General features: G+C 40.1%; 2 protein-coding genes and 1 long non-coding RNA gene across 3 annotated transcripts in view; all 3 read right to left on the bottom strand.

The window, feature by feature from the left end:
* LOC120565614 overlaps nucleotides 1-1,969 on the bottom strand; it is a 9,002-nt gene extending 7,033 nt beyond the window's left edge. Inside the window, exon 1 of the mRNA XM_039811516.1 lies at nucleotides 805-1,969. Within this exon, the coding sequence (XP_039667450.1) occupies nucleotides 805-1,969 (1,165 nt within the window). The remainder of the gene's footprint in view (nucleotides 1-804) is intronic.
* Nucleotides 1,970-2,395: 426 nt separating this feature from the next.
* LOC120565893 lies at nucleotides 2,396-5,890 on the bottom strand. Its single transcript, XR_005640303.1, has 3 exons — nucleotides 5,763-5,890; nucleotides 3,878-3,887; nucleotides 2,396-3,739 (listed from the first exon to the last, which is right to left on the bottom strand). It is a non-coding gene; the product is annotated as an uncharacterized LOC120565893 (long non-coding RNA).
* Nucleotides 5,891-7,936: 2,046 nt separating this feature from the next.
* Nucleotides 7,937-17,654, bottom strand: LOC120565294 (pyrroline-5-carboxylate reductase 3-like). Its single transcript, XM_039810957.1, is given in 7 exon segments — nucleotides 7,937-9,171; nucleotides 9,317-9,409; nucleotides 10,599-10,811; nucleotides 10,909-11,088; nucleotides 14,189-14,251; nucleotides 14,253-14,354; nucleotides 16,589-17,654. Coding segments are annotated over 7 exon segments (1,302 nt in total). The 5' UTR covers nucleotides 17,036-17,654; the 3' UTR covers nucleotides 7,937-8,967.
* Between the last annotated feature and the right edge of the window lie 82 nt (nucleotides 17,655-17,736).

The following is a 17,736-nucleotide window of genomic DNA, read 5'->3' as shown; positions in this document are numbered from 1 at the left end:
AAGGAAAGGAACAAATGGATTGAAAGGGATACAGAGACCAAGTGGACTACAGAGGACTGAAATGAGACAGACTGTAATGGAACGGAGCACTTTCACGGTCGTAAAAAAAAAAAAAAAAATGGATGGCAGATGACCAAACACAGAAGTTAGCTTAAAAAAGATGACACCACACACACATGAAAACACACAAACAGGACACAGAAAAAACACACACACAATATGGAAACACATAATTAAAAATAATGGTAAATGGTTGGAACAATACATACCAGATGGAGGAATACAGAAGGAGTGAACAAAACTGACCAGAAACAGGAAAGGTGAATCAGAGGTGGAAAGGAAGGACAGCAGAAAGGAAAGAAAATGAAAGAAAGAGGACAGGACAGAGGAAGGGAAAGGAAAGGGAAGGAAAGAAAGAAAAAAATGTAACAAGTATTATAAATAAAACAACTAAATAATATGTGTGAAATATTATACTTCTATAAATCAGACCCACATAACGAAACTAAATATATAAAGAAAGATTTAAATGGAAAGTGGAAAGTGGAAAAAAACATGGTAATAAACAACGCAGCATAAAAAGAAGAAAATGGAGCAAAGAACAATGAAAAAAGAAAAATGTTCACACATTCAAAAAAATGAAAAGGAAAATGGAAACAATAAAAAAAAAAAAAAAAAAAAAAAAAAAGCCACGACCCCCCCCCCCCCTCCCCCACCCCACCCCCACCTCCCCTCACCGGCGCGACACCGCTCCCACAACACCACCGCCACCCCCCCCCCCCCCCCCCACAACCAAACACCCACCAAACACCACACCCCCTCCCCCCCTCCTTGCAAAAAACAATAAGAAGCAGACTCCAGCCCCCGAAACTTCTTTTTCCAAGACCTCAGCTGGCTCATCTTCCTCCTGAATAGGGAGCAGAGCGTGGAAGACTTCTGCTTTACCTTGCGGGACCACATGTTTTTCCTCCACCGCCACTTCCTCGGCTTCTTCTTCCCCCTCCTCCTCCTCTTCTACAAGGCTTTGAGGGTGGTCGCTACTTCTGGAAGTGGAGGCGCAGCTGGAGCGTTTGGAGGAACTGTTGCCGTACAAATTCTGGTAGAAGGCTGCTTCGGCGCGGTCATACAGCGGCTTCTCCAGCCACACGTCTCTAAGCAGCTCCACGGGGATGCGGGGCAGCCCGTTAATCGATTGTCGACCGGTCGGCGTGACAGCTGCTTGTTGGATGACAGGGGTTGCAGGTGTCGGGGCTAGAGACTGATATCCTTCATCAGGTGTTCTGGGTGCAATGGAGCGGTTAGGCGGAGATGGAAGGTTCAGAGAGTTTGGAATAGGCGGCTGCACGGATTCTATAACAAAGCGGCGCTCTGCTTGGTCAAAGGTCGTCTTGTTCACCCACACCGACTGGACAACGTGGTGGCAGGCCACCTGATCGCCATGGTGGCACACCTGTCCTGAGGAAGATGGAGCCGCAGCGGATGGAGTGTTTGAGAGATTCCCCGGGGCTGGCGGCGACCGCTTTGACTTGGTGGTCCCGCTGGAGGAGCTCGCCAACCAGCACTGGTAGAGGCTCTCGGCTTGCTCGTAGACGCTGCGGTCAAACCAAACACTAGCACACTCAGACTGCAGGCCAATCAGCCCGGTGCGGGGGTCAGATGGTGGCTGGCTGGTCCTTTTGTCTGGCTTCTCGCCATTCTTGGTCTTAGTGTCAACCTTCCCCTCAGAGCGACTCTCGGGATTGGATGAACGTTTCTTGCGGCGGCGGCTTTTCCCGCTGCGCTTTCCGTCTCCGTTCAAGCTGCCGCTCTCTGGGGAAGAAGACGCCGTCTCTCCATTTCTATGACCTGATTCAGCTTGGTTCCTAGACCCCAGTGCATTTGCGGACCGGTCAACCTGACTATGGCTGAGAGGCTGATCATGCTCTGACTGATCCAGAGCAGAGCACTGGGGAATCTTCTTTGACATCATCTTTGATCCGTTGCAGGAGAGAATAACAGGAACAGGCTTTTGGATTAGTTAGAGACGCAGAAAGGCTAAGAGACAGAAAGGGATTGATCTATTAAACTTAGTGTTACAAATGAATCAGTCTCAACTAGAGATAGTCCGATACCGATACCAGTATCGGTATCTGCTCCGATACTGCCTAAAACTGGTATCAGGAAGTACTGGAGTTTATGCACCGATCCGATACCACGTAATAAAGCCCTAAAGAAAATTTACGTTAAAGTAGTTTATTTATGTTCTTGTTCTGTTATAACTGACTGTCAAACTGACTAATAAAAGAAAGTTCTGTGGCATTCATTGTTTGTGTTTGTTCATGTTTCACAAAGAGTTTAACCTGAGCCAGACCGACATCAAAAGGTAGAAATCATATCACATCCATACAGGGACAGTAGTACACAGCTGTTAAAACATAATCAAATATATGACACACTGGTATCGGATCAGTACTTGGTATCGGCCGATACGCAAGTTCAGGTATCGGAATCGGTAAGCAAAAAACGGTATCGGGCCAGCTCTAGTCTCAACAGTCAAGAGTCTACAAATCAGTCCCAGAGAAAAGCAAGCAGCATGCAGAAAATTTGAAGAAACCCATGCAGATAAACTAAAATTGTTTAGTGAATGAAATCTACTTGCTTGTAAATTTGTAAAGGAAATGTCCCAACTTGGCTCACATTCAAGAATATATGCAAGTAAAGGAAAGTTAACACCAGGGTGCTAACGCTTTTGATTAAATGGCAGTCGATTATAAGCGAAGCTACACAATGATTTCCCAAACCAACAAGTAATTTACACTTTCATATAAATCCTTATAAAAGCCCAAGATTGCTTATAAAGCCATTGCTTGGGACGACTGCTTTCAAGTACATAACAGTAATTGCTACTACAGTATTCATTAAAAAAAGGAAACACAGCTTTTAAGTTATAATTAGCCAGATGGGGAAATTAATTTAACATCATGGAATTTCTGATTTTAGCTTATTCTATGTTTTTAAATGACAGTAGCTTTCTGAAGTGCCAATAAAACCCTTTAGCCCATCGTTATTATGCTCATCCTGCAAAGGCATTTATCAAATGTATATTCAGAGGAAGTTTATATAATAATACAGATCAAGCAGCACCAAGTGACCCTGGTTTATCACAGCATATAGCTAGTCAGAGCATTATAGATTTCAACATAAATTCAAAAATCAAATGTCCGATGTCTAACCAACACTAATTTTTCCCATCACTGTGACTCTATTGTAAACTGTTCTTGGTAAAAATTCAATTAGTGTTGACTTGAAAAATGACACAATGACATGCCAGCATGCACAAAAAGGAAAGGGTGTAAACAAGTCTACAGAAAAACATTAAAAGAAAAACGAAATCACACTCATTGACATTGATGGATTTGTGAGAAACACTAACATGTTCATGCAAGCAAATTAATCCGGTAGGTATTGAGGTTTTGCTCTGCTAACAAATCACACATTGCACGAGCCATGCCTTTTTCACGATGTTAAATTATCCTGATGCAACACAGGAAATGCATTCCCTTAATGTTTCACCATGTGGATGTTAGTAATATTGATACTGATTGAATATCAAACACTAATACACCATTGTTACACTGTTTTGGGGAAGGCATTTCCTGCTTAATGTTTATTAGAAAATCTTATTCAAGCTCTTAACTCACCTTCCTGGGTAAAGTTGTTGAGCTTAAACTAGTATTCAAAGACAAATGCTCAACACGTTCTTTTCATCCAGTTAACCGCAAGCCATTGAAGAAGACATTTAACAATCACCACCTTGCAAAACAATGGAACTGATACAGGGGTATAATAACTATGTACAAAAGGCAAAACTCAAATGATAGTTAACAGCAATACTCACATGTCAAATTCTGAATGCAAGATGAGGGGAAAGAAGCTACGTGTTAAAGATTTCTCTAAATAAATACCTTGATGTGAAACTCTGCCTTCTTACAGATTTCACATAGTTATCCCTGAATGATGATTCATATGGAAAATACTTGCACTATTATTTGCTAAACTAGATTCTGATATTAAGCAAGAACTTCAAGCAACAACTTGGATGCATCCCAAAGCTTTTCCTCTGTATCTGCTTTTCTCCACTCTTTAAAAAGGGAAGACACTAGGGACAGTTTCTTTTGCTCACTTTGATCAAAAATTAACCTTTGCTGTTAGAGCAGGCCTATCAAAATAAGTCAATCCAATCAAGAACACAACTTAAAACAGCCCTCTTGTATGCAGACCATAATCCACGCTGGCAACTGCACATGCATTTATGTGAGCTTTTAGGATGCATCCTTTAGCTGCAGCTCTATGGACAGCCGTTGATTTAAAAGGGTAAGGCAGGAGATATTGCGTATTTTTCTTATTCTCAACAAATCCCTTGAAAACACAGTACCCAACAATGTGGTAGTCCCATCTCTAATACTTTCCAACTTCTCTTCTCTGCCAGGTCTGTGGCACTCTGCTATAACATACACTAATTTAAATAATATAAAAAGGATATTCCTATAATAGCTGAGCACTGTAGTTTTTAGCAAATGTCACTCAAAACAGTGGGCTATTTTAAGCATCAGTTGGTGCCCTAGTGAGTATTTCTGGCAGCAGGATGGTGCATGTGGGATTGACTCAAAATAAACTACAGTGCCCGTGTTAATCGTAATAAAGGAACATTGATGTTTTTAAGTTCTTGGACAACGATAGAGCTCTATGGCACAGAAACAATACATTTATGCTTTAGATACGTAGAATACTTTTTGATAGGGTCAATTCAATGTTAGTCTATAGATAGGATCTGATAATAAATAAATAAAAATATTGCCAGTGTTACCCTTTAAATGTTGCACATTAACATCCCTATAATGTCACGACTTGGGGAGGTTACCCCAAATAACTACAACCAAGTGTCTGACGCAATCCAAGTTTACCTGCTTCACAATGAGGTAAATTGCTGGGTCAGATGCAGTACAACACCCCAGGAAGGGTGGGGTACAGTGATTTGCTCAAGGACACTTCAGCAATGCAGATGCTTAGCTACCTAACCACTGATATACCGCCTAATTATATTTAGTTTAAATATAAAACCACATCCTCTTAACTGGACTAAATCCATCATCAAGCCCAAATCTGCAAATAACTGCTTAACGTTAGATTCACTGAGGAAATAGGTCCTGTTTAAAAAGGACTTTACACCTGAAAACAACTCAACACTTTCACTAAAGGTCAGAAATGTTTAACTGTTACTGTCATGAAGAAAAATCTGTCGTGCAAGATGTTAAACAAATAAAGAAAGGCAGTTTAACATAGCTGTCATCATCAAAACGTGTGCCCTGCTAACCCTTAACAGCCATCTTTCATCTTGTAACGTTAGCTAGCTAGTATGAAACGAAACCGAGTGGGATTCGTAATTACGCGTCAGTACGTGGCTTAGCATTTAACCAGACAACAAAATAACGCTTTTAAACGTGACACTAAACCATTAGTTTAAAAAACTTTGACATTAATATAAAACGTCAGTGTAGAACAGCGGCCACTGAAGCCGGTGTCCAGCCGGCGTGACAGCTCTGGGTAGCGTTAGCATTAGCAAGCTGCCCCATTCAGCTAACCGTTAGCTAGCTTCGGCTAACACACGCCGAGGGAGTCCCTGCTGTCTGTTAACCACCGAGCGTTCATTCATTTCCCAAAATGTCTCTTAAACGAATCCCAAGATTAATCACCGGTTGTCAGTCAGCGTTAACGTTACTTACTGCTGTTTTTTCTGTATCGTCGGTGTGAGACCAGGCCGGTGGATAAAACGCGTGTTTCTCCAGCTAGTGAATGGCAACGGGAAGGAGGAGGAAGCAAGGAGGAGCGGTGATTGTGTGATCAGGATGAGGGAGGGGGGTCGTTATGAATCATTAATATTTCCTGATGCCCCATGTTCAATATACTAATAGTAATAGCTTTATTTATATAGCACCTTTTAAAAAGAAAGTTACAAAGTGCTAGGGCTGGGCAATATATTGATATATCGATATCGTGATATGAGACTAGATATTGTCTTAGATTTTGGATATCTTAATATCGTGATATGACATAAGTGGTGTCTTTTACTGGTTTGAAAAGGCTGCATTACAGTAAAGTGATGTACTTTTCTGAACTTACCAGACTGTTCTAGCTGTTCTATTATTTACCTTTTCCCCACTTAGACATTATGTCCACATTACTGATGATCTACAATCTAAGTGTGAAGATATTTTGTTAAAGCACCAGATATCTGATTTTCTCCCTATCGCCCAGTCCTTAAAGTGCTTTAAAAAGATACAGGTAAAGATCCAGAGCATAAGATACAACAATATATACAATAATGTAACAATAAATACCATTGGTTAAGAAAAAGCCATAAGATTAAAGTGAGTCTTAAAAGATTTAAAGGAAGATACTGAGTTCGCCAGCCTGAGATCCTCAGGTTGGGAGTTCCACAGCAAAAGCCCGGTCACCTTTGACAAGTCGAGATATTGGAACCATTAGCAGGGCTCTGCCAGAGGATCGCAAGCGATCAGGCTCATAGGAAATTAGCAAATCACATATAGGCTAAAGACAGGAGCCAAAACATTCAAGGCTTTAAAAACAAGCAGTTAAATCTTAAAATCAATTCTAAAACTCACAGGTAACCAGTGAAGGGCAGCAATGATTGGTGTTGTATATGATGTTGTCAAATTAGATTAAACTAAATACCTCAAAGGGCTTTTCATTAGTGCAGTATTTACATAAGAAAGACAAAATGAGATCTTAATTTAGTTAAAAGGACCACTTTCTGTATTTTTTTTTGTAACCTTTGTCCTAGCTTTTACCGTTTATGACATGGCATGTGTTGCTGGAAAACTTTACTCATTTACCCAAATCTTAATGCAGTGTTGCCAAGTAAGACTTTAAGCCAGTGGTGTAAGAAGTATTCTGAACTCTATTCTTAAGTAAAAGTAGCAACAGCAGTGCAAAAATGTCTGTTACAAGTAAAAGTCCTGCATTCAAAATCTTACCTAAGTAAAAGCACATAAGTATTAGGTAATTTATATTACATTATTTGAATTATAATTATTGTGTACATTGGCAGCTGCTATATGTGGAGCTAATTCCAACTATTTTATATACTGCTGGGTAGCTTAATCTCTAATACTGTACCATAATATATTAGTTGAAAATGTGAATCTGCCAAGAAACTAGTAACTAAAGTTGTCAAAGAAATGAAGTGGCGTAAAAAGTACAATACTGGCTTCCAAAATAAGTGAAGTAGAAGTATAAAGTGGCATAAAAATAGAAATACTTGGGTAAAAGTACCTCACATTTTACTTAAGTACAGCACTTGAGTAAATCAAATTACATTCCACCACTGTGTTTAGCCCATAATTTATTCTCTTGAAATAGAAATTAGATTCTCGTTTTATTTTATATTATTTTTTCAGGAATATTTTTAAACCTTTGTTATTTCTCATGGCTACACAACAATCATTTAGCGTGACTTCTCTTTATAGGATATATAAAAGCAAGTGAAACTATAACAGATTTAGGATCTGCAGAAGATCGTTGAATGATCCACTCCATAGGTTAATAAAGATCATGATATTAAAAGCTCCAGAACAGCTGCTAAATGGACCTTGTGGTGAGATTAGGGCTGGAACACAGGGTCGTTTTAAAATCGGTTAATCTGAACAAAAAAAAAAAATAAAGAGTTATTTTCTTGATAAATCCATTAAACGTTTGGTCAATAGCACAGTTCCCTGAAGCCCAATGTGACATCTCAGAATTGCATGTTTTCTCTGACGAACAATCCAAACCCCCAAAATATTATAATGTATAATTATATAAAACAGAGAAAAGCAGAAACTCCGTACGCTAGATCTCAACTGAACTCTTAACAAAAATAAGGCACTGCACAAAGGGATCCAGTTCAAAGGACACTTTATGAAAACCCATTCTACACTCGGCATCATGGATCATGAATATTTTTCTCAACATTGTGTTATACACAAAGCTAGCTACTAAAAGTTAACTACACTGGGAAAAAAAAAAACTACCAGCAATTATCATTCTTAAATCATCCCAAATTTAAGTTTTATGCTTCATTTGGTCAAATATGAAAATGGTGCTATATACAAGATTCACAGTGTGGGCCAGGATAACCTCCACACGGCTCTCACATCTGACTTCACAAGCAAACAGCAACAGTGTTGACAAAGCCAACAGTGTTAATGGGGGTTAGCTCACAAGTTTGCTGCTATATTAATTTTCTGAATGTCGTATATAGCACCTGTAGATACTATATTTTAATAGAATTAAATACCAGTACATCCACACATTTTACTTTCATTCTGTACGCCACATTACATGCACATAACCCAATCATGACTAGCAAGGCCTTATTATATAAGTTGCTTCTTGGACTGATCGATGCGTCAGAGTATAGTTTGATTAATGTCTGAAGTCTCCCTCTCTACGTTACTCTATGACATCAGTGTTTCCTTCTGTATTCAAGTTCACAGGCTAACATGGCCTTCAATAAATGCACTGTGTGCATCTTATTGTGATTACGATATCCACAAATATTTGAGTAATCAAATTTGGTTGCTTGCATTACTGCATAAATCAGAATAGATTGGATTATTGGTGTGCATGTAAAAGAAGCCAGTCTCTCAAAATAAATCGCAAGGTTATGACCAATTCATTTACTTCACTTACGTCGATGTTATTAAAGATTTCCTTTTTGCTCACAACAAATCCCTCTGGTGAAAGACCAAGAACAAGTATAAACTGCAGTTGTTGAAGGGAGGGGAAAAAAATTAAGGTAAAAATTAAATAAAAGTGACAAGTGCTGCTTTGTCTTTGTGTTCCATAGTGAAGTTGAGCCAGAAAGTCAGTTTGTTGTCAGGCTTGAAGTAAGTCCATTGAGTAGATATTTCAGGCAAACAGCAGCCCTCATTTACTGGATCCTGCTGCTGACTTTCGGCCTAGCTCTCTGGCTCTCTCGGTGGCAGATTCCACAGCGCTCATGGTCGCCGCCCTCACACCGCCCTGTTCCAGGGTGTGAAGCCCGTAGATGGTTGTTCCACCTGGGGTGCAGACCTCAGAGCGGAGCTGAGCCGGATGCTTTCCAGACTCACGTAACAATCTCCCAGCACCCTGCAAAAGATAGAATAGAGACTAAAATAATGATGGTGGGGGTTCAAATATTGTGCAGGCATACAGAAAACACAGTATTCTTAGCGATATCAAAATTGCTGATGTTGCTACAGTGAAACAAAAGCACACGCAGAGTAAAACTGACCAGAACAGTTTGAGATGCGATGCTGTGTGCCAGAGCACTTGGCATTCCCATTTTAACAGCTCCTTCTGCCAACGCTTCAGCAAACAGATACACCTGCAGAGGGGTCACATGCATCAGAGTAGGTCTGCACGATTCAGGAAAAAAAATATGAATCACAATTTTTTAGCTTAGAATTGATATCACGATTCTCTGACACAATTTCTTTCCCTCACAATGTGTAATGTTTATTGCACACATGAACCATGACAAAACAAAACAAATTGGCAGTACCAAAAATAGATTTATTTTGGCACCTATAGCATATTGCGCATCCCCACAAGCCTGTAAACATAGAGGCTTCAATGAGAGTGGTTTTGACTTTATATTACTGCAAAATCAGTGTTTTAAATATTTGACTGTGCTTTCCTGACCTTCCTTTAATTTAAATCCAATGGATGGAAGGGCATTTTCAAGAAATAGACAATAGAGTTCAGTCTGCCACTTTCTTGCTGCATTAATATTCTGTAGTAATGTAATGCAGACTTTTCTTATCAATATTCATTCAAACTTAATAATGTCTTTTGACAATAAAAGCAGATCTAAGTTTTACTGTGATTATGTAATGTGAGGAACTTTCATTTCTCTGCAAATTGTAGTGAAATGAGTTCAAACCAGTTTGAATATGTAAGGTAGGAAAACGTAAATCTAAAACCTTTTTAGAAAAGACTAGTAGTTTCTCTATTTTCTGAAACTCATTATCAATCAACATGAATTTCTTTGTTTTGAGGAGGTCCTATTACAATAGTCTGCAAGCAGTTAGAAAGACTTCCTTCTAAACTAGTCTATATCCACGACATTCCACTTCCGGGATTGCTCCGGTGCCGCCAAAAATTCCGCCGGATGTCTGATACCTTCCTCTTCCTCTGTGTTGGCGTTCTAAACTCCAGTCGATTTCTCAGGACTATGGTTAACTACTCCTCAGATCTCTGCAGGGTAAATCCAGAAAGCTAGCTAGACTATCTGTCTAATCTGAGTTTTCTGTTGCACGACTAAAACAACTTTTGAACGTACACGTTCCACCAAAACAAGTTCCTTCCAGAGGCTATTTTGCAGAGGCAACGTTGCTCTGTCCGGCGCCCAAGACAATTGTGATTGGTTTAAAGAAATGCCAATAAACCAGAGCACGTTTTTTCCTCCCATCCTAGAATGCTGTGTGGACTAGCCAGATCCTCCTCTGCAGCGCTGTGGAAGGTCTGGCAATGTGAGACTCCTTCTGAACAAACCATACAATCCTGGGACTCACGAAAGCAACGCCGCTCCCGCTCAGTCCAGTGTGGATGTCGATCCAGGCCTCGGGTCCCTCCTCCACCAAACCACATCGATGCAACAAGGAGCGAAGAATAGCTCCGTCCTCCTGTTTTGCATGGGATCCCCTTGCAAACAGGAGAGCCCCTTCCTGAACCAAACATGGGAGATTTGGCATCAGCCTGATGGCAACGGAATTCTCTGGCAGGAGCTTGAGATTAAAAGAAAAAAATATATATATTACCCATCTTTAGATCACCACAGAATCACCATTTAGTTCGAAAAACCATTAAAACATGGGCCCTCACCTCTTCCAATGTTGCCAGTGTTACTCCAGCTGCAACAGACACAATAATGTGTCGGTCAGTGACGTGTAGTGAGATCTCATTGAGAACTAGCGGAACCAGGTGAGGTTTAACTGCTACAAAAACCACATCTGACCCACAGACCACCTCTATGTTGGAGTGAGTGACGGCAATCCCGAGCTCCTGAAAGCCAACGGAAGGGATGTTACTGACCCACATATCCAACATGCCCACAGGTAAAGCAGAATAAACACCTCACCTTGCATTAGTGTGTAAGGTATTAATAAAATGCATCACACAGAGAGGACCACTACACAGAGAGGCATGCGTTAGGTCAAATCATTTGTGCGTCATTCTTAATTTGACATTAACATATCAGTAAGAACTGAAGTTTAAGTTGTTAAGGTATTATTAGCTAAAAAGAAAAGCACCCAGAGCTTTACCAGCATGCTACTGGCTGTATTTTAGTACTAATACAAATACTTAAATGTATTCTTTCAATCAAATATTAAGTAATCAAATAAGGGCTGGATCAGAATATTCGACTATTCGTTCGTTGGGTAGGTATTCCAGTTTCAATTTTGGGATTTTAATATTCATTTTTCCTTCAATACTGTAATAAAGTTGAGACAGATTCCACTTTTGGATAAACGCAACCCCACGTCACGCTGCGGCGGCCAGTCATGTAACCGGTGATCAGACCTGACCTAGAGTTTAGATTCTTTGCCCGAGATATTTTCCGCCGCTATCCTCGGGCCGGGCCCTTGATCAAGCATTTGTGGTTTTTTAATCATTACTTTATTAGCCTTATTCGGCGGGGAGCAAGCTATATGCCTCTCCAGCTTCTCTCGTAGCTCTGGGTATAGCCTATGTCCTGCACTGACTCAAGTGTGAGGTAAACTGTGCTACATCGTGCCCCCCCCATCCCCATCTGCAGCACTGTTGTTGGCCAGTGCGTCGGCATGCAGACCGTGGCGAAGGACAGCATTAATTAGGTGATCGACACAAGAAAGTCTCCTATACGGTTCCAGCGCTTTGGCTATGTTGCTGCCTTGATCTGTTACCCACACTATTCGGCTGAGGTAGATAGGGTCTTACGTTTCTTCATTCGGATCCATTCCATTCTGAATAAACAAACAGCGCAGTTTACTTGCTTCGTCCTTGTTGCATTACCTGTATTTATTAAGATAATTCTAAACAGATTACTGTAGTTCAAAAAATAGCATCGCGATATTTTTCGTGGCAATACTATATCGATACACAGACACCAAGTATCGATCTTTTATGATATGTGTTGGTCAGTCTGTCTACTTGACAATCCCATTTTGCAGCAATACAAGTGAAGTGAGATGAACAAACAGAGAAATGTATCTTTTTAGATAAAACAGATGTTGACAAAATTTTCCTTTGGGGACATCATTTGAAATTGGGAAAAATTTGAAGTTGGAAAAAAGGTAATACATTGCAATATATATATATATATATATATATATATATATATATATATATATATATATATATAGCAGAATTTTGCAATAGGTTTAAAAAAAAAAAAAAAAAAAAAAATCGCAATAATATCGTATCGTGACATAAGTATCGTGATGATATCGTATCGTGAGGCCTCTGGTGATTTCCACCCCTAGTTATAACAGCCCACGTATTAAAAAAGTGTTGGGTTTAAATCGGGCTCGGGCTCATAATTACAGTTAATGTGTCGGGCTGGGCTCAGGTAGGGTCGGCCTTGATTTTTTGGGCCCGATCTAAGCTCTACTCTATCCCTGCCACAAGTTTTAAAACACTAAAATACAAAACACAAGCACTGAACTGCCCAGGAGTTTGTGTAACCGCCGACTGTTTCCTGCAACAACAAAGCACAGTCCCTCCGTCTCTCTTTTCTTTCTCGCTTTCTCCGTGAAATGAAGCTGCCTTCAAGTGCTATCGGAAAACAGTAATTGTGAAATATAAAAAGTCTATTTGTGCTACACTGGAGGGTTAAATAACACAATAAAACAACATCACACAACTGGGTGCTTGAAATGTCACTCCTCTCCATGGCTTTTGTTGGTCTGAACGTGCCCCAAGTTCTGATCAGTCAGCTTTTCTCCACTTTATATCATTGTAAATCTAATATATTTTGATTATGGACAAGCTAATTGAAAATGTCATCCTGGGCTCTTGGTAATTGAGATGGATTGTGATAATAGCAAACTGAATAGCTTTAGTTTTTGGACGAATAACAAATTTGTATACATCACCTTAGCATTACTTGAATTATTAGTGGCATTTTTCACCGTTTTCTGACATTTTATAGACAAATCAAGTAATCAAGAAAATAATTAATAGAAAATTAATCGATGATGAAAACAATTGTGTTACAGTCCGCATTTGTTAGTTTTATATTTGGACTAAAATATCTGGATAACGTCAGCACAATGTTGTGTTAACTTTAACATCCCTTAAAAATATATATTTTATTCGGTGACTGATTGCTTAACATTATGTTCTGTTAATTCATGCACACAAATGTCTAATTGGAGAACATGAATTGCTAATTTCTGCAAGGGAGTTACTTATTTGTAGCCCGAAACTACTATTATTACGTGCACAAACTTGACACCTGCTCACCTCCGAAGAAACAGAACAAGGTCAGCATAACAACAGATTGGTTTGCAGGTCAACCATCCATTCACATAGAACCTGATGTTAAAAACAGTAACCATGATCCCAACCATATCTGCTCACTGTCCTGTAATCTAATAGCCTGACAAGCCAGACCCACATCCAGATGTTGGGTCTGGGAACTCACCATTGGCAGGGCTCAATCCGAGGGGCGGAATAAACGGTTGTCTTTCAAATATCCTCTGCACGCAATAGGATAGCGCTACAACCAGGCAGAGCAACGAAGAAGGTAGCGGAGCTAGTTGATAGATTAAACTTTTGCCGTATCCGGTCGGCAAAACTCCGAACACATCTTCCTTTTTTAAGAATGATTCCTGTGCCGTTCTTTGTTCTTTTCTCAAAGAAAAGCTTAACACCAAGTCTTCCAGAAGACCGCTGTTACCAGCCGCAGCAGCCATAAGCCCCGCCCACTGACTCTATACACGATGTGATTGGCCTGACTAGAGTTTGGTTTTTCCTAGCTCGCAAGCCAACGGAGAGGGCCTAGACCCCCCTGGCTGCAAATTACATTTGCTGCCGCTAGGGTGCGTCTAGATTTCTAGGCTAGCAATCTAACCCATCCTACTGAGAACTGACAGAAAAGTAAAGAAGGGAACAGAAGTACCTGAAAGCGCCCTAGGTTCCTGGAGGATGGTGCGTTTACGCTTAAAAAAAAAAAAATAGAAAAAAAAAAAAACACTTCTTAAAAAGCTTTGACGTTAGAAGGCCATGTTCCCTGCACCAATAAAACCAATCTTCAGCTGCGAGTCCATCTCAGGGTCCATTTTGATCTAAAGAAAAAGGAAAGAACACATTTGAGGGAAACATCAACAACACGCTAAATTATAGTTTAAAATCACCTTAAAACTTGGGGTGCGAATCACAGGACAACCTACGACACTATCATGATACGTTTCCCACACATCCATCACGATTCGGTTATATACGATAATACTGCAAGATTATACTTTAAGATAATACTGCACTATTTTGATAATTGACTAATTGTTTTAGTTATTTTTTCAAGCAAATATGCCATTTTTGGACATTTTATAGACAAAATGATATAGAAAAAATAATCAGCAGAATAATCGATGAAAAAAGCCCTAAAGACAATCAATCGTTTATATGATCAAAATATATTTTTAACTGAATCAAAAAAACACTGCCTTAAAACTGTATCTTTTCTTTAAAACCGAGAATTGATTATATATTTATTAGTTGTATTTAGGGGTTTTACAGAATACCAAGAATATCCCTGAAATTGAAAAACGGAACTGCCATTTAGAATATCTCCACACCTGAAAAATGTCTAAATGAGAGAGACACGGCTGCCTCATTGTACTGGATATCATTTTAATGTGTGCAAATAAAATTAAATAGAATTAAAAACAGCATTTTAACTTTACCCAATCCATTATCCAAATGCTTACAACACTACAGTAGATATCATAAAAATTCACCAAATAAAGTATTGTGATTCAGTACTACTGTGCTGGATAACTTCCAGTAAAATGCGTAGATTTGGCATTCTTGAACCAAAACATGTGGCCATTGGTGCCAATGCATCAACACCATATAGCAACAGAGAGATGCAATTAGATTGTCGACTGTGTTTACATGCACACAAGAAACCAGATTACAGTGAGAAATCAGGTTAAGGCAAGAAATTAGATAAAAGTTAAATCCTGTGTGACAGTTGGTCAGTAATCACATTTCTCCCCCTCCCCCATAACTGCTGCCACAGTGTAGCTTCCCTCTCCTGGGTCTTTTTTTTTTTTATATCATGCAACTGCATCCTTAACCCAGATACGAGTTTACAGGGCGAAGAAAGCTGGTTACAGCAGCAGAGAAACAGTCTGCCTGTAAATCAGATGTCTTTCTTGATCTTGTAACCTGATGAGGTTTCTGAAAGCAGGTTACTGCTCAGAGCCAGGAGCACACGGATATATCTGAAATGCATCTGCAGTAAACAAACAGAAGGCATCATGGTATCGGTATCTGACAGAAAATGCATCAATAGACTACTTTGAGAGCCAATATTTTGTTGTCCTGAAATTCCAAACATCTGTTACAGCTCGATAAATGTGAGGATTTGATGCTTTTCTCTGATAGGATTGTGAATTGATTATCTTTGGGTTTTCAACTGTTGGGTTGTTGAAGAGGCCACGCAGGGCTCTGAGACAGTGTGATGGGCATTTTTCATCCTTTCCCACATTTTGACTTCGAAGAAAAAAACGGAGCGACGAAACGACAGAGGAGAGAATGCTACAGCCTTATATATGGCAAAAAAAAAGAGACATCTGGTCCAAGGTAGAACAAATGCAGTTTAATACTACAGTACTGCAATAAATCCTACATTCGTGAATGTTATGTTCTGCTTTTGTTGAAATGTTGATTTTAATAGTTGTTTATATTTAGTCTACCCTTATTGATACAAACAGGGTGGACAGCATATTAGAAACATCTCTAGTAATGTATGAAAATAGAATTCAACATCACCACATTACCACATAGTTGAATTTACACCACTCTAAAAACATAACCGTCACAGAAGTAGAATTTCTTGGAGAACTCTTGGATTTGACTGCATTAGTTTTAGTTAGGTGCATCTCGTTCATGAGGGTACCTCAGAACAACCCAGAGACATGTTCACAATAGGCACACAGTTGGGTAATGAATGCATGCATCTAGACCAGTGGTTCACAAAGTGGGGTCCGGGGACCTCCAGGGGTCCTTGAGGGAGTCCCCAGCAAAACGGGGAATAATTATTCTCACTATAATTCCATCCATAAGTAACACAATAGAAGAATGTATGACTATGTTGGACATGGGTTACCATCTTTAATAAAACTAAATAACTAATAAAAATTTTAAAAAACAATCAGATTTGTGTCAGTTTAAGGCTACTTGACATGAAAAGGTTTGGGAACCACCGACCTAGACAACTCGATGAAGTAATGGAGTCATGGTTATGATCTAATGACAAGACTACATCGCATACACGGCACGGCATCACCCCTACAATTAAACCCAGGTTCTGGGTGGAATTGTCCGGGCAGGGCTGCGGCCAGTGCAGCATTGATGCTTCTCCGTCCGAGTCCTCTGTCACTTCATCATTTCTGTCAGAGTTGACCCCAGCTCCGACCAGGGGGTGTCTGGACTCCATGATAGCTATCATTGTCTTTTCATACCGCCACCAACCTTGTATTTTGGTCGGTGCCGGAGAGTTGGGTTCTCTCTTGCACTTGTAGTACGCACTTTTAAGAAGTTTCCAGCGAAACTTTAATTGGTCCACAGATCTGTGGTAGCCGGCCGCTGTCATTCTCCTGTGTGCCACCTTGAAGAGTTTGTTATTCCTCACTTTCCTCCCGTCTAAGCATTTCTTCATGTCCAGCTCCTTGAGGATTTCCAGAAATAACTCCGTCTCCTTCACGTCCCAGTTCTGTTTCTTGATACCAGAGTCGTCCATTGTTGTGGCAACGTAGCCTGGCTAACGTTAGCGCGACGGCTAGTAAACGTCTGCCCAACACGAATGTTCACACGGCTAGGTTGCTAACTAAATACTAGCATGTCTAGTGTGGTAGGGGCAGAGCGGTGATGTTTCTATCTTACATTTTAGCATGTAGTCTACAGGTCGAGGAAAAGCGTGCCGATAAAATGTTAAAAACCACGATAGCAAAAAAACAACAGCCCTGCTGCTGCATCTAGCTAAAGCGACTAAATAATCCAGCACAGATTAGAAATACAATGCACGTGTTACTTGTTGACTGGACAACCATAAAATAACACGGAGTGACACAAACACGATGTCAGGCGATGCTGTGAATAAACACCGGCTAACGTTTATAAACGTTGGTGGTAGGCTATTTAATTCACCTGATGTTTCAGATTTCCTGACGTCCAACGTTTAGTAAAAACTCAAACTGCACTGGGATTTAAACTTGCTTGTGCTGTCAAATCGGTAACATCCGGAGCATCCACAAAACCAACCAGCGGAGTTCCAGTGAACTATCGGTGGGTTTGATTTCGACGTCTCTCCTGCTACGTCGGGTGGGCGGCGCCTTTATACATTCCCCAGCCATCCATTCTCCACACTATGTTCCCGCACATTTACCATTCCGTTTCAGCCGTGATATAAATCTAACACACTCCATGTCCGTCCCCTGCAAA

The sequence above is a fragment of the Perca fluviatilis genome, chromosome 9 (assembly GCF_010015445.1).
Source record: "Perca fluviatilis chromosome 9, GENO_Pfluv_1.0, whole genome shotgun sequence".
NCBI lineage: Eukaryota > Metazoa > Chordata > Actinopteri > Perciformes > Percidae > Perca > Perca fluviatilis.
The sequence above is the reverse complement of the archived record's forward strand: the minus strand, read 5'-3'. Positions and strand labels throughout refer to the sequence as shown.